Genomic DNA, 23,011 nt, shown 5'->3' with positions numbered 1-23,011 from the left:
CTTCTTTCCTACTTAGAAACACCAGCCGCTGAAAGAGCTTATGTCAGGTTTCGGTAAAAGGGTGGTCTTTGACCCGAGGATGAGGTAGGTGATTTGTATCACTTATTTTTTGGAGCATTTAATTCTCTCTCTCTCTCTCTCTCTCTCTCTCTCTCTCTCTTTAGAGGTGAGGAGAGGACAGAGATGAGAAGCATCAACTTGTAGTTGCTTCATTTTATTTTATTTTATTTTTTGTTTTTATTTTATTTATTCATTTTAGAAAGGAGAGAGAGAGAAGAGAGAGAGAGACAGAGAGAGAGAAGGGGGGGGAGCAGGAAGCATCAACTTCCATATGTGCCTTGACCAGGCAAGCCCAGGGTTTCGAACCAGCGACCTCAGAGTTCCAGGTCGACGCTTTATCACTGCGCCACCACAGGTCAGGCTAGTTGCTTCATTTTAGTTGTTCATTGATTGTTTCTCATACATGCCTTGACAGGGGTCTCAAGCTGAGCCAGTGACCCCTTGCTCAAGCCAGTGACTTTGGGTTTAAGTTAGTGACTTTGGGCTCAAGCCAGTGATCTTTGGGCTTGAGCCTACAATCCCACCCTCTAGCCAGAGACCTCAAGGTTTTGAACTGGAGTCCTCAGTGTCCTGGGCTGACACTTAATCCACTGCGCCATGACTGGTCAGGCCAATTTCTTCTCTTAAACATGGGATAATAGTACCTACTTCAGTGTATAGTTATGAAGAATAAATAGCAGAAGTTATGGAGAACAATGGTTAGCATCCCTGGCACTCATCAAAGATTATTTCCTTTATAATCTTAACACAGTCATTGCCAGTTCACTGCCATCAGGGCCTGGGTGAGGCACACAGGTGGGCATGAGAGTGAGGGGGAGCCTGTGAACACCAAAGTGTGCCCTCCTGAAGGCACAGAAACCAGTCTGTATGTTAGATGTTGCCAGTTGACATTTCCAGCCAATGCCCAACCCCTCTTAAAAGAACACAGTCTGTAAACCTGTAGTTCTTAGCCTGTATGTGGCCCCACCACTTGTTAAATTCAGCGAGTTCTGGTCACGCTGTACAGTATTCCAATGCAACAGTCCTGGGTGTCTGCTTGTTTTCCTCCAGTGATGATTTTTATACATGTCCAAGTAAAGGACCACTGATCTGATGCACAGACCACTCACTAATGCTAAAAAAAAGGTGTGATATCTATTCTGTATAAACATTTATCTTAAATAGATAATGTTGGTGCAAACATGGTAAATTGGCTTATTCTTCCAAGATCTCACCCTAATAATGGTAATTTTGAAGAATAATTTTAAATAAACCTTCCTAATGGTGTGGAAACTTAAGCCTAGGGCTGTGTTGTATTTGGGGTCACTTTATTGACTGCTATTTTTAGGTCAAATCAAGTATTTTAAATTACTTTCTATCTTTAGTTTATGCTTATATCATGAGGGAGTTCATTAGCACCAAAAATTCTAAAGATAAGTACAGGTAATAGTCATTTATTTTTATTTTCTGGTTTTAATTGAAATACTGGGGAAGAATGTTTTGGTGTAGATTTAGCTCTTACTTATAAGCAGAGTGGATTGCATTGTGATGGAAGGTGGCCCATGCAGATCACTCAGATGGATTTATTGGATTTTAAGAACCCGCATTGCTATCACTAAATGACCATTGACCAATGAGGCTCAGACATAAAGTCAATATGGTGCCTCATGTTTTTGGAATGACTTCATAAAACATTTCTGTTGGTCATGCTGAAAACTTCATGAGTATTCCTCAGTGCTAATCTTCTGGACTACCATAGCCAAGTCAAAATTCCCTAATATTTTATGCAGCCATATTCACTCTGTCACGTGGAAAAGGTTCCAGTGTCCAAATTTTCTGAAAATATCTTATAGATCTGTTTAAATGCTGTTCCTCAAAGTTTCACCAATGGCAAAACAAATTCATTAGAATAATTTCCAAGGAAATGATAAAATATAGTCTAGGTCTCCTGTTTTCTAAATTGTGATGCCTTAATCCACGGATGTGGTTCAAGGAGACTGGGTGGGTCGCATACCACTCAGGTGACCCGTAGGAACACCGTTTCTCTTGTGAGCTTTGTGCAGATGTTGAGGCAGGGAGTCTGGCTGCTGGGGACCTGCAGGGCTATTTAGTGCAGGTTCGTAGTCCAGACGGGCTGGTGGGGTGTGGTGGCCTCCTCTGATGGAAACTGCTGCCCAGTGAGTGTGGAAGAGCTACTTCCTCCTGGCACAGGTGGTTTCCAGTGCTCCCCATGGATGTGGGATCCTCACCAAGTAAAGCTGAGTCTACTTGAACAAGAGAGAAATGAGCAGACAACATGCCAAAGCTCCATATAACCTGATTTTAGCCTAATATTGAAAAAAGCAAACACAACTATCACCTGTTTCTTTTTGAAGATTCTTTCATTTTAAAAGTTACAGCCATTGCAGAGCTAAGTTGGAGAGATGTATGATGTGTTCTTGTACTTTCCAAGATAAACTCCTTGCTAACTGTATGTATCCCTTTGTAACTGAGTAAGTAAACTCCTTGCTACATGGGCTTGGTAGCTGTCATTTCAAAGTGAAGAGATATCTACAAAGAAGGATGACTTCCATTTTAGAAAAGTAAATATTTGGCCCCTCCTGACAAAAATTAAATGATAATGTTAACTCAATGATTAAAATAATTGTGACATAATAAAAAGTTTGGATAATAATAGCTTTCTATGCATTATTTTGTTAAATCCTCACAGTGAGCTTTTAAGGATGGCGCTGTTTTAACTTCCATTTTACAGATGCGGAAACTGAGGGACTGGAGGATTAAGTAATTAGCTTAGTCTCTTGGGGCTGGTTGGAGCTACAGTTCCAGCGGGGGCCCTGGAAAGCACATCTGAGTTGCTTTTTGGGGAAAGTCTGACATCATAAGTCATCAACACATTACCAAGTTCTCAGGTTGAAATTAATTCTGAAGATTATTCTTGTTTTCACCTATTGGGAATTATTGAAATCAACCAAAAGAATATTTTTTCTGACCTCAACTCTGCTAGAAAGAATTAGGGGTCAAGTGAATTCTATAAGGAGGGCTCTGTCATTGTCCTCGTCCCCAGAGTATCACAGCAGCCATGGCACAGCCATGCCCGAGTTCTGCCGCTCTGCTTGGATCTCAGATGCACAGGACTACCGTGTGTCAAGCAGGCATGTATCACACCTGTGGACGGGGTTCCCGTTAGATATTAGGGTAGTACTTTCATGCTGACTAAGCCCCTTCTCCATCCAGTCTTCCATCTTGCTGCTCTGTTCACAGAAAGTGATTACTCTACTGCAGCGTGTACAGGTGAAAACAATACCGAGGGCTAGCTGGGGACTATGCAGGCGTCCCCAAACTACAGCCTTCGGGCCGCATGCGACCCCCTGAGGCCATTTATTCAGCCCCCACTGCACTTCCAGAAAGGGCACCTCTTTCACTGGTATCAGTGAGAGGAGCACTGTATGTGGCGGCCCTCCAACGGTCTGAGGGACAGTGAACTGGCCCCCTGTGTAAAAAGTTTGGGGGGACCCGTGGTAGCTCATCACATTCTAGGAAATGAATTCACACCTGACAACAAATTTGGACAGAATGTTTTCATACCTTAATTCGTCTCCTTCAGGATATCCTACAGTGAAGAAAGTGAAGCCTCAATTGCGTCTTTCGTTTATCCCAACACAGAGACTACCAGCCTGGGCAGGTGTGGGTTAGTGCAGATCACTGGTCTGCAGTCGCGGTGCAGACACTGTGATGCTGTGGGATTCATTCATTTGCTGACTCACTCCAATCTTTTATTTGTTAATTTGTTAATTAACTCTTTCTAGTTTCTCTTATTCAAAATGGATTTGAAATGACTGAACCGTCTGATGTAGGGGAGCTTCATTGCTTTTGATATATCAAAATGGTTGTTAGATTTACTATACATTTGGTTTTTTCAGTTCCTAGAAACTTTTAAAATTATTCCCATAAATCTTTCATTTAGATTTTCAAAATGTGATTATTTCCTTTAAAAAGTGACACTTCAAAATTTAAGCGCTATAAGTATGACCACAGTGTCTAGTGCTAGTGACATCCCAGTCAGCCACTGGGGCTAACGTCACTTCTGTTAGAAGTGTCACTCTTGTTCTCAGTAATGACAAGCCCTAGAGTTAGGTACCAGCCTGGCACCATCTGAAACTCAGCATGTCCTGTTCCACTGTAGATCCATTACCCCCTGTCTTAGTCAGCTGAGGTAGCCATGACAACTACCAGAGGTTTGGTTGTTTTAGCAACAGACACTTATTTCTCACAGTTTTGGGGTCTGGAATTACCCAGCTCAGGTTGCTGGGAGTCTTGGTGTTTCCCACAGCCTGTCTCCTTAGCTTGCAGGGTGATGTTCTCTTCCTGTGCCTGCAAGTGATCTGTTCTCTGTGCAGGTGCATCCCTGGTGCCTGAGTGTCTAGATCTTTTACAAGGACATGAATCAGATTGGATTAGAGCCCACCCTTATGGCCTTATTTTGACTTAATCATCTCTTTAAAGACCCCCATCTCCAAACATAGTCACATTCCCAGCCACTGGGGTTGGGACTTCAACATACAAATTTTGAGGGGGCATAGCTCAGCCCATACCACCCCTTTATCTACTAAATTTGAAAAGTTTTCTTAAATACAAAGAAATAAATACAAACTTGGTATCCAGACATTAGGATAACCAGATACTACATAGTAGACGGCTATGTTCAAAGTGTGTCAGATTTCTGAAGGTGAGTGTTATGGCTTCATAGCTCATCCTGTTTCTCTCTTTTCTTCAGTGTTGGAGTTTCCAGATCAAAAGATGTGCCACCGTTTGGTCCACCAATTCCCAAAGGTGTAACGTTTCCAAAGTCAGCTGTATTTCGGGACTTCCTTTTAGCCAAAGTAATCAATGCAGAGAACGCAGCCCATAAATCAGAGAAGTTCCGAGCAATGGCCACTCGAACGAGGCAAGAGTACTTGAAAGACCTGGCAGAGAACTTTGTCACAACTGCTACGGTGGACACCTCTGTGAAGTTCAGCTTCATCACACTGGGTGCAAAGAAAAAGGAGAAAGTCAAGCCGAGGAAGGATGCTCATCTGTTCAGCATTGGGGCCATCATGTGGCATGTGGTAGCACGCGACTTTGGCCAGTCCGCTGACATTGAATGCCTGCTTGGGATTTCCAATGAGTTCATCATGTTGATTGAAAAGGATTCCAAGAACGTGGTCTTTAACTGTTCCTGCAGGGACATCATTGGGTGGACCTCTGGATTAATGAGCATCAAAGTGTTTTATGAAAGAGGAGAGTGCATCCTTCTGTCCTCAGTGGATAACTTTGCTGAAGATGTAAAGGAAATTGTGCAGCGATTGGGAGTAAGTACCGGTTTTGTGTTTCCCACCGTCCTTAGGTCTTCAGTCCTAGATTCCTGTTGACTTTCACTCTGGAAGTTCCACAGTGATTGTGGCACCGAGGGAATGAATCACTGTTTCGTATGGAGACAGAGCTCAGTTGTTAATTCTGTGTTGTTGCTGAGCACATGGATGGTAGAGCAGCCCCTGTTACAAATTGATTGGAAGGGAAAAGTAAAGCCAGCTTACAAAAGGGAGTATCAGGATGTATTTTTGTAGCACTTGAAGGGAATACGGAAGAATCATCTAGATACCTGTAGTTTGCCTGCTTGGATTGCCGTTGACTATATGAACAGGTCAGTCCTCTTTGCAATTTCAACTCTGAGCACGTTTATACAGTGCGTATTTTTGTTTAGGTTGCCAAGGTAAATATACTGTTTGTCTTCCATTTCTTAAGGCAGTTTTATAGAATTACCAATTAAGTTAGACACACACACACAAAAATAAGTCATAAAAGATTTTCTAAAAATGTTTTCTTTCATACAAAAACCCTAAGTGATGTCCGTGGTCTTAGTTGTTGTGTCTTCTCCCAATTTTAACAAAGGAAGATACAGGTTTTAGTTTTAGTATATCCAGTAGAGTGATGAGAATAAATCAAGTACAAGAACAAAACATGTTTTGGCAAAAGAATTGCTCATGTGTAAATTGGTCCCCAAGGGGATGTATATTTCATTAACTAGAAAAGGATCATGAAAAATAGAGAAATAATTCCTGCCCCTGTCCTCCCACCAAATACAAATCTCCCTTTGTTATTGGAAATCATATATAACAGACAATACACTCAAACAGGTGTCTGCTGGCCCTGGAGAGATAATTTCATTATTTGCAGACACTGTTTACAGAAAAAAGCATCAGCGTGTTCAGCAGTATTATTGGCTGTGTGTGTGCAGACCTCGATGTGATTTGGGGATGATGGAGTACTGATTAGTTTATCTATCTGGAGAATTGAGTGCCCTCTGGAGCCTCGGGACTCACTGTGCCTTTGGGAATATTACAAGTACTTATTTTTAGGAGATCTGCCAAGCCACCATAATCTGTGCTTCCAAAAATACAACACAAGCAAATGCCACTTCGCCAGCCACCAAAATGCACATCCCATAGATAGGACGTAGAGGCCAGAACAGGTGTCCAGTCGCTGTTCCGTGCAGCCCATCCTAACACTTTCCTGATTGCTAATGTGACTTGAGTGCCTGATGTTTGGAATGTATTTGAGGAGATATGTTCTGTGACTAGGATGACTTGCAGCAGGAGATATCTGGAAAAAATCCCCCAAAGAATTGCGGGATTGGAACCTAAGTTTGGTGCAGGACAGTAGCAACAGAAATGTAAAGGAAGGGGACTGTGCAGTCCTGTGGCCATGCTGGGAATGAGTGCTATTCAACAGATCAAAGCTCAGTGTGCTTTCTGTGGTGGGAAGTGAAAAGAGAGGTGTCTGCAGGTAAAGACAGGAAGGGACTGAGGGACAGGGGCAGGGCCAGTTTCCTGGGTGTGTTACCTGTGCGCTTACACAGGGACTACTCTCAGAAGGGTCCAGGCGCAGTTCAGTCCTCTTCTGCTGCCATCGTAAAATTCTGAATAATTTTTTACTTTGGTGCCCTGCATTTTCATTTTGGCCCAGGCCACACAAATGATGTAGCCAGTCCTGGATGCGTATATAGGAGGCCACTTTTTTCATGTATATTTGAGCTCATGTGAAGACGTGAGGAACCCCAAACAAATGGAGAATGGGCCCCTCCAGCCTCTGAATGTCAAGAAGCAAGAAATAGCAAAACAGCAGAGTGAGGGAGGTGGCAGGTGGGTGGGAAGCCAGGAGAGGAGACAGGATGTGTAGAACACACTTGACTCTGACAGATGGATGTTGAACTCTGACTGGAAATTACATTACTCTTGGAAAGAAGGCAGGACACATGTCATGTGTTGTCTTTGGTAAGGGGGGCTTAGTTGAAACAAGGCTGAAAAAGTGATAGAACAATTTATTCAGCTTGTACATATTACAAAAGTACTTTTTCAACAGTTTTAAATTAATCAAGTCATAACTTTGGAAACTTAAGTCTTTCAAAATTTCCTCAGTAACTAAGTAAGACCAGAGGTCCTTTCTCCAAACTGACATCTTGTCTGTGAGGAGGTGATGGTGATGTGTGCCCCTTGGTAGTCACCATGGAAACCGCAGACACAGTGGTGAGACACTGAACCAGTCCCAGTCCCACCTCTGTACCTGCAGTCAAGGTTAAATTGGAATCTGCGTGTTGGAGCATGTGTTATGGAAATGGGGCATTGATTACACTGAAACTTCATACTTTAGCTCTGTGCTTTGAGGATATAGGTATGAAACCACCCAACTTCAAATTTCCCACAGTCATGCCATACCCAAGTGATATTTAATGAACTCGTGTTTTTCTTCCTGTGCATGGAAGCTATTTTCAGGAAGCACATTTGAGGGTGGCATTAATTGTTGGTGCACCGAGTGGGGTGCAGACCCCCTTCTTCCATGGTCCTTTCAGTGACGCGGCTGTACACTGTGCTCTTGGAAAAGGAATGGCAGCCTGGGAGCTCCTGCAGTTGGGCTCGCCCATGGGTCCCAAGGGGTGGCCCAATGGAGGGGCACAGCCTGCACACTGCCCTGGTAGCAGATGCCAATGAGCCCAGTTGGCCGACCACATTAGAGCCGAATCTTCCCCATCACCCAGGCAAGCAAGGGCAATCAGTCCACCAGAGAGGGGTCCTAGAAGCCAGAGCAGGTGTCTGCAGGGCTGGTGCATAGTGAGCACTGGTGGCTTTCCCTGACCTTCTGACTTCTACTGTGGCCCATCCTGGAGGAAGGTTGCTCAGAGTTAGTCTAGGTACCCTGGGCCATTCTGAAATTGAATGAAGTTGTCTGGTAGGTTGTAATGTTTGACAGGTGAAACTTGTAATGGTTTTGAAAGAGTCTTTTTTCATTGGTACATCCCATCTGGAACAGTACAAGTCAGTTGACATAAGAAAAGGGGGGATTATCGGAGCCCATCTTAAGTCCACAAACTCTAGGTCAGGAGAGCAAGCAACACATCTGGATCAGGAATGGATTTGCCTTTGAAGAAGGAAACCACTATTAACTTGTATATAAATATATTTTTATGCCTGACGCCATGATAAAGTCTGGATTGAAAGGTGCCTTTGTCACTTGGATAGTTCAAGGAAAGGGCTGTGAGGTTGAGGCACAGGAGTGGGCATAGGGGCCTGTGTGTGCACATCTGACATGAAGAATCCACAGCAACATCTCTGACAGTCTCCTGTCCCCTTAGATAGTGACCAGAGGCTGCGAGACTGTGGAAATGACCCTAAGAAGAAATGGGCTGGGCCAGCTTGGCTTCCACGTGAATTTTGAAGGAATCGTTGCTGACGTGGAACCTTTCGGCTTTGCCTGGAAGGCTGGCCTTCGCCAGGGGAGCCGCCTCGTGGAGATCTGCAAAGTGGCCGTGGCCACTCTGACGCACGAACAGATGATCGACCTGCTGAGGACGTCTGTGACTGTGAAGGTGGTCATCATCCAGCCCCACGACGATGGCTCACCCCGGAGGTAAGGCACAGCAGAGCCTAAGTAATAATTATCTCCTTTGGCTTGCGTAACAGGTACTGTCCTAACTGCTCCTGCAGGGCCTCAGAAAATGTGCTCCGGGCGGCCTTGACCAAAGTTGCTTGGATATCAACCATCAGATTGATTTAAAAAGTTCTTAGCCCTTGATTTAAAAAGTTCTTAGCCCTAAAAAATTCTTAGTGTTTAATACGTGGTAAATTGTCATTTTCTAAGCAATTGAACGGGACGTTGACCACATAAATGCTGAGATATTATACACTAAGTCACAGAGCAGCTGCTTGGTTCACCTCGACCAATAAGACTGTCTCAGAGGAAATATCTCTATCAGCTCAGCTGTGGGCAAATTCAGTACTTCTCTGTGCACTGTTAGGGTTCTTCCCCTAACAGGAAGTCATTGATTACTAACAGGGTATTTAAGAGATCAAAACCTGTATATCTGGAACATCAGACATACTTGGTGTGGGGACTGCTGCATGTAGTTGAACTGGCTGGGGACATTCTGATAAGCTGTTGTGAGAAACATGAGAAGTGGCCACCCTTGGAAAATTCAGTAGTGACAAGACTGAAGTTAAAAAGTGGTACCATCCCATTGTTGACAGATTCCACTCAACATCAAGAACATACAGGCTGGCCTGACCTGTGGTGGCGCAGTGGATAAAGCGTCGACCTGGAAATGCTGAGGTCACCGGTTCGAAACCCTGGGCTTGCCTGGTCAAGGCACATATGGGAGTTGATGCTTCCAGCTCCTCCCCCCTTCTCTCTCTCTCTCTGTCTCTCTTTCCTCTCTCTCCCTCTCTGTCTCTCTCTCCTCTCTAAAAATGAATAAATAAAATAAACAAATAAAAAAAGTTTTATTTAAAAAAAAAAAAAGAACATACAGGCCAACAGGAGACAGTATGCTAATTCAGATCAGGCCATCCACCCGGCTCTAGCCATCTTTGTGCTGCGGTGTCTAGTGTCCAGAGCATGTTCTGTCTCCATCCCGAAAATTCCTCCAGTTGCCAGGAGAGCTCTGGCTCTGGAGAGGTGACATGTGCTTGGAACCCAGGCCTCAGCTGTGACCCTGGACCATGCGTACGGTCTCCAAGCCTCATATCTTTTCTGTAAGATGGGGAGTATAGTACTGCCCGCCTCCTACTGTTCTTTCGACAATGAAATAAGATGAGGATTAAATAGCACCTGGTATCATTGGCACCCCCATTTTACTTAAAAATACATTAAGACTTTCATATGAATTTTTTTCGTGCTCTGCAAGAAGTTCTTCTTCAAAGATAATGAAACCATTTGCACCTTCTGAACTTCTGCTTTCTCCCATCTCCTGCCCTCCCCCTGTGATACCAGCACTACCCCCAGCACCTCCTGCGATGATATTTCCCTTCTCTGGACTGTCCACAACATAGCCATGAGCCACACTTGACTGTTGCACAATTGGAATGCGGCTAGTGTGACTGAGGAGATAACGTTTTCATTTTAGTTTATTAAGGTTTAATTACCCATGTAGGAGAGGAACAAACTTTCTTCTACCCTCGGGGTTCTTCTAGCTGTTCTGATAATCACATAGGCAGGAGACAGATGAGGAACAGGAAAATAACCACGTTTAATACATACATATGTATGAGAACCCCGCATACATGAGTCAGAGGTCCCACTTGCACTAGAGGTTCGGAGACAGAAGGGGGATTGAGGTATATAAGACATCCTGAGCTAGGGATGTGGTAAGGTGCCTGGGGGGCTTCCAAGTTCATTGTGGGATTATGAGAACAGATATTTAGTAAATAGAAGGTTGCCTTGCCCTATAGAGGACAGGTTAAAGAGGTTATTTCTAACCTCTTATTATGGGCAAGGCCCCTGATCCAAGCTCTTCTGGGCAGTTAAAGGGAGGGGCAGAAGTTTCTCTTGTGTCTCAGGCCAAGGTTGCCCTTCTTTCAAATCATTCTGCATACCACAGAGGCACATCTTGAAATAGCTCATTCTGTACCCCAATAGTTACTCGTGGCTGGTGGCTGCTGTATTAGATAGCTCTGCTCTCAATGATCACTGTAGGGTCCCTAATTCACATGCAGTGTTGTGAAAGTTTGTTTCTGTTAGCTATCTTACCATTTGCTCCTTTCCTGCCTGCCTTCCTTCCTGTGCCCTAGACTCTGTGTCTGCTCAATAGGTTTACAAATAGAGGTTTGAGGAGCTGAAATTGCTCTTCCCAGTGGCAGCTTTGTGTCGGGATATCCGAGAGGCTGCTGTTGCCTTGTCAGATTCTGTCCCATTAAAACCATTTGCTTCCTATGTCCTTACATATATGGCATAAGGACAAAGAAATCAGAGTGTAAATCCAGTAGCCACGGCCACCATCACAGCCGCGTGGCCCGTGCAGGTTCGCATTTGATTCGGACAGACGGTAATGAAACAACAGAGCCAAGAACTGGTGGGCCATTACCTTTAATCCTAGCTTGCACCCAGCGGGCAAGAAATACACACAGAGGGAAAACACTTCCCTTTCCATTCAGGGCTCCCAAAGCCACTGACTTAGCCGAGTTTCCTAGAATCAAAGGTTTCTACCTCACTAGCCTTATTCACCTCTGTTCCCCATCTCCTTCTCCCTGCAAAAACTCTGCACAAACTGGCTTTTCCTTCAGCACTCCACCATCTTGGCTGTTTCTCCTCTCCCCTACATGGCCTTTTTCTGCTCTCCTCTGCCCCATTTTATAGTGTAGAAATCAAAACCTTTAATCCAATATACAAACAAGGAAGTCTCTGATACAAAGTCACTTAGGGGGGAAAAGGCTTAGTTTTAAAACTAAGCCTTAGGGCCTGACCAGGCAGTGGCGCAGTGGATAGAGCATCAGACTGGGATGCAGAGGACCCAGGTTCGAGACACTGAGGTTGCCAGCTTAAACGCGGGCTCATCTGGTTTGAGCAAAAAGCCCACTAGCTTGAACCCAAGGTCACTGGCTCCAGCAAGGGGTTACTCGGTCTGCTGAAGGCCCGCAGTCAAGGCACATATGAGAAAGCAATCAATGAACAACTAAGGTGTCGCAACGCGCAATGAAAAACAAATGATTGATGCTTCTCATCTCTCTCCGTTTCTGTCTGTCTGTCCCTGTCTGTCCCTCTCTCTGACTCACTCACTCTCTGTCTCTGTAAAAAATAAATTAAAAAAAAAAGTTAAAAAAAACCCACAAAAAACAACTAAGCCTTAGGCTATAACGACCCTGCTTGCTTATAGCCTGTCCCCTACACCGAGTGCAAACTATAAGCAAGCAAACATATATATTATATTTACAAACTTATTTACAAATATATATTTACAAACCAACACGGAGACAAGCACTTTTATTAAAAATGAGACTTGGGGCCCTGGCCATTCTCAGTTAGTTAGAGCGTCATCCCAAAACACCCCAGTCAGGACACATATGGGAAGAGAACAATGAATGTACAACTGAGTGGAACAACAAATGAATGCTCTCACTCTCCCCCTTCCTCTCTCTGTCTCTCTAAAATCAATCATTTATAAAAAATTATTTTTTGAAGAGCTTGAGGCCCCGGGCCAGTTATCTCAGAGCCAAGTTTGTAGGTTTGATCTCTGGTCAGTGAGTACACAAGTAAGTAGAACAACAAATGAATGTTCTCTCTCCCTCTCTCTAAAACCAATCAATAAAAAAATGAAATAAGGTAAAAAAAAGTTTACATGAGACTTTGGAAATAATAGAAGGCAAATTCTTGAGACCTTTGAAGCTCAAATATTGTGTAAGTGGAAGTCTTTTAAAATAAAATTTAAGCCAGTTATTAGAAATGTTTTTATATGGTAAGACTTTTTCCTTTGGTAGAGTTAAAGATTTGTAAATCTTATATTAAAAAATAAAGTCCTTTCGTCTGTCTTAGAGGTTGATTACTACCATGGAATTAGACAAAAATGTTCCAGTGCTCTCCCTTTCGGTTAAATCATTTTCCTACTATTTTTAGTTTTGGCCTAAAGTAAGACATGTTGAAAGCTTTCGGGAGATCTGGTTAATAAAAATGGTAAAGTTATCATTATGTTTGGTATTTAAAACATAGTTATTATTTTCAAAATAGAATTTCCTAAGAAATATTGAATATTTTTAGCTAAAGCAAACAAAAACTACCATTTAAAAGTTTTGGCTGTTATTTTATTTTTTTACCCAAGAATATATTTAATGCCTCGGTCAGTGCATAATTGTGTCTTTGTGTTAAATACAAATTCTCTTATTAAAATTATTCAAGATATTTAGAGATTTTGCCTTTGTTTCCCAGGAGTCTCATAATGTTATTCCCTGAAGATAAAGATTTCTTTCTTGATTAATCTAGAATAAGTGTTTCATATATTTTAATTTCAGCCAGGATAAGGTTTAGCTATTTGCCTGGTCATCACCCTCCAGAACTGGCACATTTCTTCAAGTCCACAGTTCTGCAAGTCTGGAAGGTTTTAAGCCTAGCACGAATTCAATTCAGTCTTTCAAAGTTCTGTGAATTTGATTTGTAAATTTTTAAATCCATATTTTTGTTAGTTTGGGATTCATGCTGTGGCCGGACTGCTGGGTGCCTGATAACAGTGGGGTGTCAGGAAGCCCCATAGCGAGAGGGTACCCTGGGGATCACAGAGCTTGGCTTCCAACTGCCCTGCAAGTGCTCCAAGCAAGTTCAGCCCTGTAAGGCCAGGAGCCGCCTGATGGCCATTCACATGCAGGTTCCCATCGGATTCGGGCAGACGGTAAAGAAATGGCAGAGTTGGAGGATGGTGGGCCATTCTTTTTATTGTTGTCTCACCAAGACAGGCAAGCCACAAGAGAAGACAAGGGAAAAGCAGAAAACTTGCTTTTCCCATAGGGGGCAAGGGATCGGGGAGGCCCCTGCAATGGTGATAGCAGGAACAAGAGAGCAAGCCCCACTTGCTGTATAGAAAGTCTGCCCCACTTTATAGTATAGAAATCAAAACCTTTAATCCAATATACAAACAAGGAAGTCTCTGATACAAAGTCAGTTATCTGAGGCATAATGGGATTCCTCATGAGAGTGCACCACCCACATCATGCAATCAGTCAAGGGTGTGGGAAAAAGCTTAGTCTTAAAACTAAGCCTTAGGCTATAACGGCCTGGCCGGCCTACAGCCCACCCCCCCACACCCACACCCGATGCAAACTATAAGCGAGCAAACATATATATCATATTTACAAACTTATTTGACCAACAAGCCCTCTGCATTGTTAGAATTTTTTCTTTAAACTGTAGAGGAGGGCCTTGAATGGAAAATGAGTAGTATTTCACTCATTTTAAAATTTAAAATACAAACCTTTTAAATGAGACATTGCTTAGGACCATCAGTCCTATAGCAAAATATACAAATATAGCCCTGTAAAGCCAGTGGCCAAGGCCACCATCACAACCGCCTGGCCCATGCAGGTTCGCATTGGATTTGGACAGTCTGTAAAGAAACAATGGAGCCAAGAACTGGTGGGCCATTAGCTTTAATCCTAGCTTGCACCCGGCAGGCAAGTAAAAACACATACTGGGCTCCAAAACCCACTCACATTCAGTGCTCACAAAGCTACTGACTTATCCAAGTTTTCTACAATCAAAGGTTTCTAGCTCACCAGACTTATTCACCTCTGTTCCCCATCTCCTTCCTTCTCCCTGCACAAACTCTGCACTAACTGGCTTCTCACTCAACACTCTGCCATCTTGGCTGCTTCTCCTGGCCTCTTCCATGTGGCCTTTCTCTGCTCTCTCCTCTAATGATAATCTCAGGAACCGAGAGGGCAAGCTCCCGTTCTGCCCCTATTTTATAGTGTAGAAATCCAAACTTTTAATTCAATATACAAAATAGGGAGGAAGTCTCTAATACAAAGTCACTTATCTGGGGCATGATGGGATTGTACCACCCCACATCAAAAAAGGTGAGAAAGGCTTAATCCCAAAACCAAGCCCCAGGCTACAAGGATTCTGCCTGCCCACAGCCCACAGAGACACACATTAATATCACCTGGGCAACGGCCTCCACTTGGGCAGTGCCATCTTTAACAAAGTGAGCATAATATATTTTATCTGCCCAACAAGCCCTCAAAGTAAAATACATGTCTGACTTGTGGCATGGAAAATTAGTCTGTCTTTTTTCACAAATTGGCTATTTGTGCTTGTCAGGGAGGGGGCAAGAAGAAAACATTTATTTACATGGACGTGTGTGTGTGTGTGTGTGTGTGTGTGTGTGTGTGTGTAATTTTTTAAGTTGTCTTTAATTTAAGAGATGTAAGGACTACCAAAATGGTCCAATTAATGAATTGTAAGATATTTTATTCTTCGTAAACATTGTGAATAATAGAGTAAAAATGCTTCAGTTCATTTCTGCCATTTATCAGCTTGATTTTTGTCCAACAGGGTATCAGGGAGAATAATTCACCTCGGAGCCCATCTGCTCCTGTCAACAGTGGGCGAGGCCTGTCATTTAATAAACTTCCTCCTGGTTGTCCAAGGGTCAGTTGTTGGGTTAGGACTCAGAAGCTGCTGGATTAAAAAAAAAATGAAGTCTTTTTTTGGGGAAGTATTTACATTGAATCAAAAGCTAGCCTACATTTTGAAGTCTTGTTCTCAAGCCCCAGGTTGATGATAATTCAGCTGTCCTTCAGCTTGAAAGGAAGGCAGAATCATTTTTTGATTTCCTTGTGGAGTTCCAGAGAACACCAATCAGGAAGGATCCCCCTGGGGGACGCTTATTAAGTGATTTCGTGCTGGGATTGGATATGGAGTGGATTCATGGATGGGGAATGAGTGATGAGAGGCAATTTGAGAATAACGCTCTTCAAATGGAGATGAAGTTTGAGGGAGGTGGGCATCTTCCCAGCAGACAGTCTCTGTGCCAAGATGGATAGTTGCTGAAGCCGCTTAATTAACCTTGGCTTTGGGGAATGGTGTGGCCCAACCCCCAGTCTTCAAAGGTGACTGACATTCTCTCAGTGTCATCTTAGGGAAAGCAAACCAACTTAAAAGACTGATTTAAAGGACATAGCAACTGATCGGAATTATGTATGAGTTGTTATGCAATGTGAGTGATTTAGTAAATATGGCCAATAAAAATGGAAATGAAATTCCTTGCTGGGGTGCATCTGTTTTGTGAGATTTTTTCATACTCTGTTGGCATGACGTATTTTTCTATATAATGCAAAACAATGGAAATTATCCCCTGGTGTCATGAATCTAAATTGTGGTTCTCTCATCGTTCTATAAAACTGAAACTTTATGTTCTTGTCTGCTATTTTTCTGCCTGTCGCCGGACACTTCAACTCCCTAAAGTAAACAGAGTAGGACATGGAAGTCAAAATACGAAGGGGAACTCACTTCTGTTAGATTGGCACGTGTGTGTATGTAAATCTAGACTAAAGTGAGGTTTTAGACTAGAGTTCGAATTTATTTGCATGGATAAGAAAAATTAGTTATATCTGATAATTGTCTTATGGGCCCTGAGGAAATGAGAGAACTTAGGTTCTCAAAGTAACTGAACCACATTTATTGTTCTGAGTTTCTACAAAATATTGTTCAGAACATTCTCTTACTCCTTTGAGTAAGAATGCTGGATTACAGAATGAATGGGAGGCAGTTTGCCTCACATTTACTAATTCATTTAGTCACTCACTCTTGAAGAATTTGTGCAGAAACTGGGCGGGCCCTGGACTCCTAAACTAGATAGGACAGACCAAATCTTTACTTCCATGGTCTACCTCACATTCTCAAGGACAGGCCTTCCATTCATATTTTTGCTGCTGAAAAAGAGTTTTCTCAAACTATAGCCCCCGCCTAGTATTTGATAAGTGTCTCAGCATAGAATCGCTTGCCCTCCTTGATGAAAGAACATGCCCTGCTGGTATGCAGCACTGTTCTGAGTTTTGCAATGTTGTGATGTTTCCAACTCTGATAGCAAGGCGAAGGGTGACAGTAAAGCATGAGCTTTCTGTGAGTTCAGCAAATGGAGCTGCCTCAGCTGCCTCATATGTGACAAGTTATTCCCAGCCACAAGAGGGACTGCCAGTGATGTTCTCCTGACTGAAATACTGTCATCAAGAGTCAGGCATCGAGTCACTATTGAGAACCTTCTGTTCTCACTTTGGAGTATATAATGCAATAAAGTGTTATTCCTGGTCTCATGCTTTCTAAGAAAGAAAAGGAAGTGCTTGGCTTCAGGGAGAACTTTCTGAGCCTTTATGTTGAATGCAGTGCTAAGCAGGACCCGTGCATAGACCTGTGCATGGTGAGGAAGGAGAGGGTTGGAAGCTGATGAATATTCAGTTCCGGGTAGCCTCACTTCTGTTTGATATGACACACACCTTTCAATTCAAGTCCTTATTCAAAGGGTTTGGTCGAGTGGATTTATGGTCTGATGTCTCTTTTTCTAGCTGTTGTGTATCTGTCTTTCTGTTTCTGTAAATCAAGGAAATTTTGTAGAAAATGAATTAATACTTCATTTAGTGCCCATTTTGTGTATGACATAACCCTAACCTTTACAGGAAGCCACATTATGTGGTTATCCCAGGTTGCATGCTTTTGATTTTTTTATGCAACAGGAAGAAAAGAGTTTGTGATTTAAGTGAACAAGTTTCAATTACCCCTGTCACCTTGTTGGATGATTTGGAAAGAGCCATTTAACTATTAGTAGCCTATTAGCATAACAGACATAACAGCCGTTAAAATGATTAAAATATCAATGATTGCTTTAATTCCTAGGGTTATGTAAAGGTTCTTTTGCAAAATGCATAATAGAAAAGAAGCAGGTAGCTATTTTCAGGGGATCTACAGCTAGTGCTCGACTTACTACCACGATTGGTTTCTACAGACCGGTGGTAACACGATTTGGTTGTAAGTTGAGTAGGCTATATGTACAGTACTGTGAAATGATGTTATAAAAATCTTTAAGTCATATTTTATCATAATTTTCTTTCATTATTGTTATATATCATAATTTTCTTTGTTCATTTTATGCCGTTTGTATCATCTCTACACCATTTTGTTTCTTATTTTTACATTCGTCAGGTTTAAGTAAAAGACTGCATTACCAGTACAACTGGTTTAATATTTGCAAAGACAATTTCTTCTTGGTAGACATCTTGAGAGGGGTTTGATGAAAAATATCCAAGACACAAAACACAAATTGCTGTACCGAGTCTGGGATAACAGTTGAAATGGTACACGCGGAGATGGTAGTGCCACTGGAAGCTGGTCCGCACTGTCGTACGCCCAGCTGGGCAACACTTGCACTGCCAGACGCGGAGCAGTGGTGGCTAGCGATTGTGGTCGTAAAGTCGAATGGTCATAAATTGCGTAGGTCTTAAGTCGATCAATATTTGTATAGCCTTTGTTTCCAGAGATTTTTTTTTTTAGCTCCTAGTGGAAAATATGGCATATGTAAACCACATTGGCTGTTCTTTTGATGGTTGTCTCTAAGAAGGTGTCCAAGGGTTTTGGAAAGAACACTGAGCTAAAAGTCAGAGGTCCCAGGTTCCAGTGTGAGCCTATCCCTGATTAGATGTATCCCCTCTAACCCAATCTCTCTGAGCCTTCTCTGGACATTGGAGATGTCCTTGGTACTACCTTGGATATTTCTGGGAAATGCCAGTGCTGTAGTGTATGTAGTGTATGTGGAAAACTGTCAAGTGCCCTACAAGGTAAGTGGTGGCTGGAGCACATTATAAGGCCTTTCATTAGATTACTGGGTTTAGTTAAAGCGCCTCTACAACACAGCCAAGTTAAGTAAAACTGACAGGCCATATCAGAGTACAGTCAGTGCAGGTTATAATCATGTGATTAGGCTGTGGTCGCGTAGTGGGTGGCTCACCCAGTCCAGTTCCAGCTAATCTGTTCAAATGCCTTTTTTTCTTCAAAGGATATGCCTTACTCCTTTAACTTTCTCATTTCACTAGGTTTTTTATTTTGTTTTGCTCTCTTCAGAAGAATTAAGGCTATTTATGACCCCTGCATATACTCAAAGTGTGTCTGTAGTTCTAGTTGTTACAGAAAGTTAAACTCTCCAGCTCTGTGCTTCTGTGAGTACGTGTTATCTCATTATATATGACGCTGTGCTGCTGTGGATGGAACAAGTTAATAAGTTTGGTGAAGGTTCATGTGCCTTTTGCTGTTTAATTTTGATGTCCTCTGTTATATAGAAGCAAAAAGCAAAGTCTTTGTAACTAACCTCTTTCTTGTAAAATGGTCACTTCAGGAAGCTTACATGTTTCATATAATTTTTTTTAAGTGAGGGAGGAGATAGACAGACTCCCACATGTACCCTGACCAAGAATCACCCGGCAACCCCCATCTGAGGCCAATGCTTAAACCAATCAAGTCACTGGCTATGAGAGGGAAAGAGAGAGATAAGGGGGAGAGGGAAAGGAAGAAAAGCAGATGGTCGCTTCTCATGTGTGCCCTGACTGGAGATCGAACCCGGGTTTTCCACACGCTGGGCTGACACTCTATCCACTGAGCCAACAAGCCAGGGCCCTTCTTGACACTGCTGGTGCTGTCTTGTCCCACCTGCAGGAGAAACATGGGCCCAAAGAGATTGTCCCATTTCTGAGCTGTCTGTTGTTGTCAGGCCTGGGTTTTGAACCAAGAGCCTAAACCCAATCTTTCATGGAAACAGGTGGTTGATGTGGAGAGCCCCTGCTGGGAGGAGTAGAGAAAACGGTATAGCTTGGCTGTGCTCCAACAGTGCCAGTCCTGGTGGTCAGGCTGCAGGGGCTAGAGCCCATAGCCCTCACCTTCAAGCACGCAGATTGTTGATGAGAATGGAGGGTATTTCCAAGAAACTGTAGCTGTCATCAGAAGATAATGGCCTCTGGGCAGACGCGTACTGCTGGCTTCTCTTGCTGGGTGTCTCTGAAGTTAAGGGTGCACAGGTACAGTGCCTAGCTGACAGTGTGGGCACCTGTGAACTGTGAACCGGAGTGGACACTACCTCTGTGCTGGCCTTGCGCAGAAGGGGCAGCAGCTGTGGACCAGACATCTGTGGAAACCTGCTTTGGGCAGCAGGAGAATGCTACTGAGCATGGAGAGTTAGTTAACGAGTTGTCTTTTCTGCAAAAAGGAACCATCCCAGAAAGCCTGCAATACTGAAGATTGTTGTTCATTGGAAAGCAGTAAAGTGTAAGCTGCCCTGAGGACTCCAGCTAATGGAAGTGCTTGTCATTCTCTCAGCGTCCTTACATTGCCTTTTAACCAGCACATTTTATGTGACCTTAGTCAACAAAATGTTTTGCCTTCCAGGATATACTACAGAGACAGGTTAGACTCAGAAAAGTTTCTGGTTAGACGAGCAGTGTTAAAGATGATATTGATTTTTAACCCAGCAGCTGAGTTCTTGTTGATCTCTACGTAGCATGCTAATTAGAAGCATACGTGGATGACAAGCAGAGAGGAAACAGATACGCTCCCCTGAAAGGGACCTGCCGCCTTATCTAATGTCTCAGAGTGTATCCCTCTGGCAGGCAGACTGAAAACGGCACCGGAAGCTAGGAATGCAGTTCGTAGCCCTGGCCTTGGCTTGGGAAGTCAAAAGGAAGCCAAGGGCATTTATCATGAGCCCTGAATTGATCCAGGAATGCCGGAAAGCACAAGACTTAAGTCTTTTCTTCAGAAGTGTTTCATTTACACACGCGATGAACAGCTCACTTTTACAGAAGTATCTCTTGTGCATTTGGTCAGTTTGGGTTTCAGTTGGCGTTCGCTTCTTGGTGAGAAATGTTTGCTGCTGCCCTTCACACCAGTGCCAGTTTTGATGCTTCTGATGGGCTGGGACGATATCACTTGTCCTGTGCTGGGACCACCCAGGCAGGAGAGAGGGCCTCTGCAGACTGATTGTAATTCGTATTTTACACCTCTTCCCATGTCTCTAAAAATTAGTTGAATTTCCTATTCAGTGTTTTTAAGGAATCTGTCATACATACAGAGTAGAACTGAGGGTGACCAGGCTTGATGATATGCTATAATTAGTAATATTTCTGGGATGTCTTCATCACAGAAATAAAAAAGTTAACACTCGGTTTCTAAGTGTCATATTATTACAAAATTAATTTTTGATTTAAAAATAAAGGCCTTGCTCTAGCTGGGTAGCTCAGTTGGTTAGAGTATTATCCCCATACACCAAGGTTGCAGGTTCAATCCCCAGTCAGGTCACATACAGGAGTTAGCCAATGAACATGTGGAAAAATGGAACAACAAATCAATGTTTCTCTCTCTCTCTCTCTCTCTCTCTCTCTCTCTTTCTCTTCTGTCTCTCTCCCTTCCCCTTCTTTTCCTCCCTCCCTCTCCCTTCCTCTCTCTCTTCTCTAAAATCCATAAATAAAACTTTAAAAAGAAAGAGAATAAAAATAAAGCCATTCTTTTTTAGAATAGCTGGTTTTTGTTAGGGCAAAGAATGCCAAATTTCAGAATTAAAAAATCATTTACATATGACTTTGTGCAAGAGACCGGAATGGAGTAATCCCATCCCAACTGTCTTCAGCCCACCTGGCTTCACGCGGTCCTGTAGCACCCTCCCAAACACCATTCATGGTGATGCATGGACGGAGTATTCTCCTTCCAGGATTCCAGCTGAACAACCATAGCTTATTTAAGACTACAGTTTCTAAGCATAAATCAAATGCACCACACAACCCAGCCATCTGTCTTCTCTTTATTCCTTCTTTTTAACCAAACTTAGTAAGCTTGCAACCCAGGCGAGCTCTTTGGTTCCTAGGATGTAAGGCTCAAAAGTCCGTGGGTAAAAATTGCAGAGCCTTAGCATTTCACACATGCACACACACAAAAAAATGCAATTTGATGTAAATCTGGACTTACTAAATTTGGCTAGTAATTTAACTACCACATTCAGTAAACCCAGAGTAATTTAAACTTGCTTGGATAAGAGAGAGGAATTTTGCTCTAGGAGAAGAAGTGTTGAAAGCTTAAAGTTTCCTAATAAACAGATGATCGCTACCACATTCTTTGTAAACAGACACAGTATTTCTTTAGCATAATTTGTCCAGCCTGTTCCTCTTGTGGTCCCCAATGGTGGCACCGGCATCCCTTTGGCTTCCTAAGCCAAAATGCAGAACTTTTTTTATTTCTACCCACCTCTCCATCCCAAGCTCCAAGTTCTATTGATTGGAAAGGCAAGGAATAACCCATCCATTGCTGTTGAGAAGAATTGAGCTGTTCTGTGTCCCAGACCTCCGTAGGGCCTGGCCTCACCCTGACTTCTTCACCTGCTGCCCCAGAACTTAGAATCTCCCGTTTAACTCAGGAACCCAAATTCCACAATGAGGTGTCTTAATAGACACCTTTTTTCATCCATTGTTAGACTATTTGGATTGAATGTTAATTTTGTCTGTTTGCTTTCTATAACATTCTGGGAGAGTTTTTCGGTATACTTTACAGATGAGGTGTCTTACTGGATAATTTATTTATTATATTTTTAAATTTCAAAAGTTCCTTATTCTCTGAAGATATAGTTGGCGGGTACACCTCTCTCCAGAGTGGTCAAGTGGCTTACCCCCACCTGTCTCTTTTCTAGAGAAAGGTCCTCCATTGTCTCTATGGTTTGAGGAAGGTGCAGAGCTGGGTTTGGAGAAGGGGGAGGGAGTCTGAGACTCGTCCCCAGCAAGGATTTTAGGAGCCTTTTACTTTTAGCTGAGCTCCCCTCCATGCCTCGTGGTTGGGCTCCATGCACCATTGCTCCTGCCTCTTGGGGTAGGGGTTGTTGGCCAGCTGGGCTAGGGTCGTACTTCTTTCTCCACTTTTATTAATAACCCTTCTCTTAAGCCTTCTTTTTCACTTTCTCCTTCTGCGGAGCCTGGTGTTTCCCGTCCCTGCCAGTGTCTGGAAGTGGTCGTGCTTCTCCTTGTCTCCCTCTGCAGACACCCTCCTCTGCTCTGCTGAACCGTCACCTTGTTCTGTCTGCCTTCCATCTTTGTATCCTGTTGCAAAGTTTCCTATGTCTCCAATTTCTAACAGCCAAGTTTGTTTGTTTGTTGTTCCCTCT

At 43.1% G+C, this 23,011-nt stretch overlaps 1 protein-coding gene across 3 annotated transcripts in view; it reads left to right on the top strand.

The window, feature by feature from the left end:
- Positions 1-23,011, top strand: part of SIPA1L2 (signal induced proliferation associated 1 like 2) — a 250,339-nt gene that overhangs the window by 164,791 nt on the left and 62,537 nt on the right. For all 3 annotated transcript variants that reach the window (XM_066383247.1, XM_066383264.1, XM_066383256.1), the window contains exons 8-9: positions 4,814-5,390; positions 8,708-8,982. In XM_066383247.1, coding sequence (XP_066239344.1) covers positions 4,814-5,390; positions 8,708-8,982 — 852 coding nt within the window. The remainder of the gene's footprint in view (positions 1-4,813; positions 5,391-8,707; positions 8,983-23,011) is intronic.

This window comes from Saccopteryx leptura, chromosome 1 (genome assembly GCF_036850995.1).
Source record: "Saccopteryx leptura isolate mSacLep1 chromosome 1, mSacLep1_pri_phased_curated, whole genome shotgun sequence".
Lineage (NCBI taxonomy): Eukaryota > Metazoa > Chordata > Mammalia > Chiroptera > Emballonuridae > Saccopteryx > Saccopteryx leptura.
This window is presented reverse-complemented; position numbering and strand designations above follow the sequence as displayed.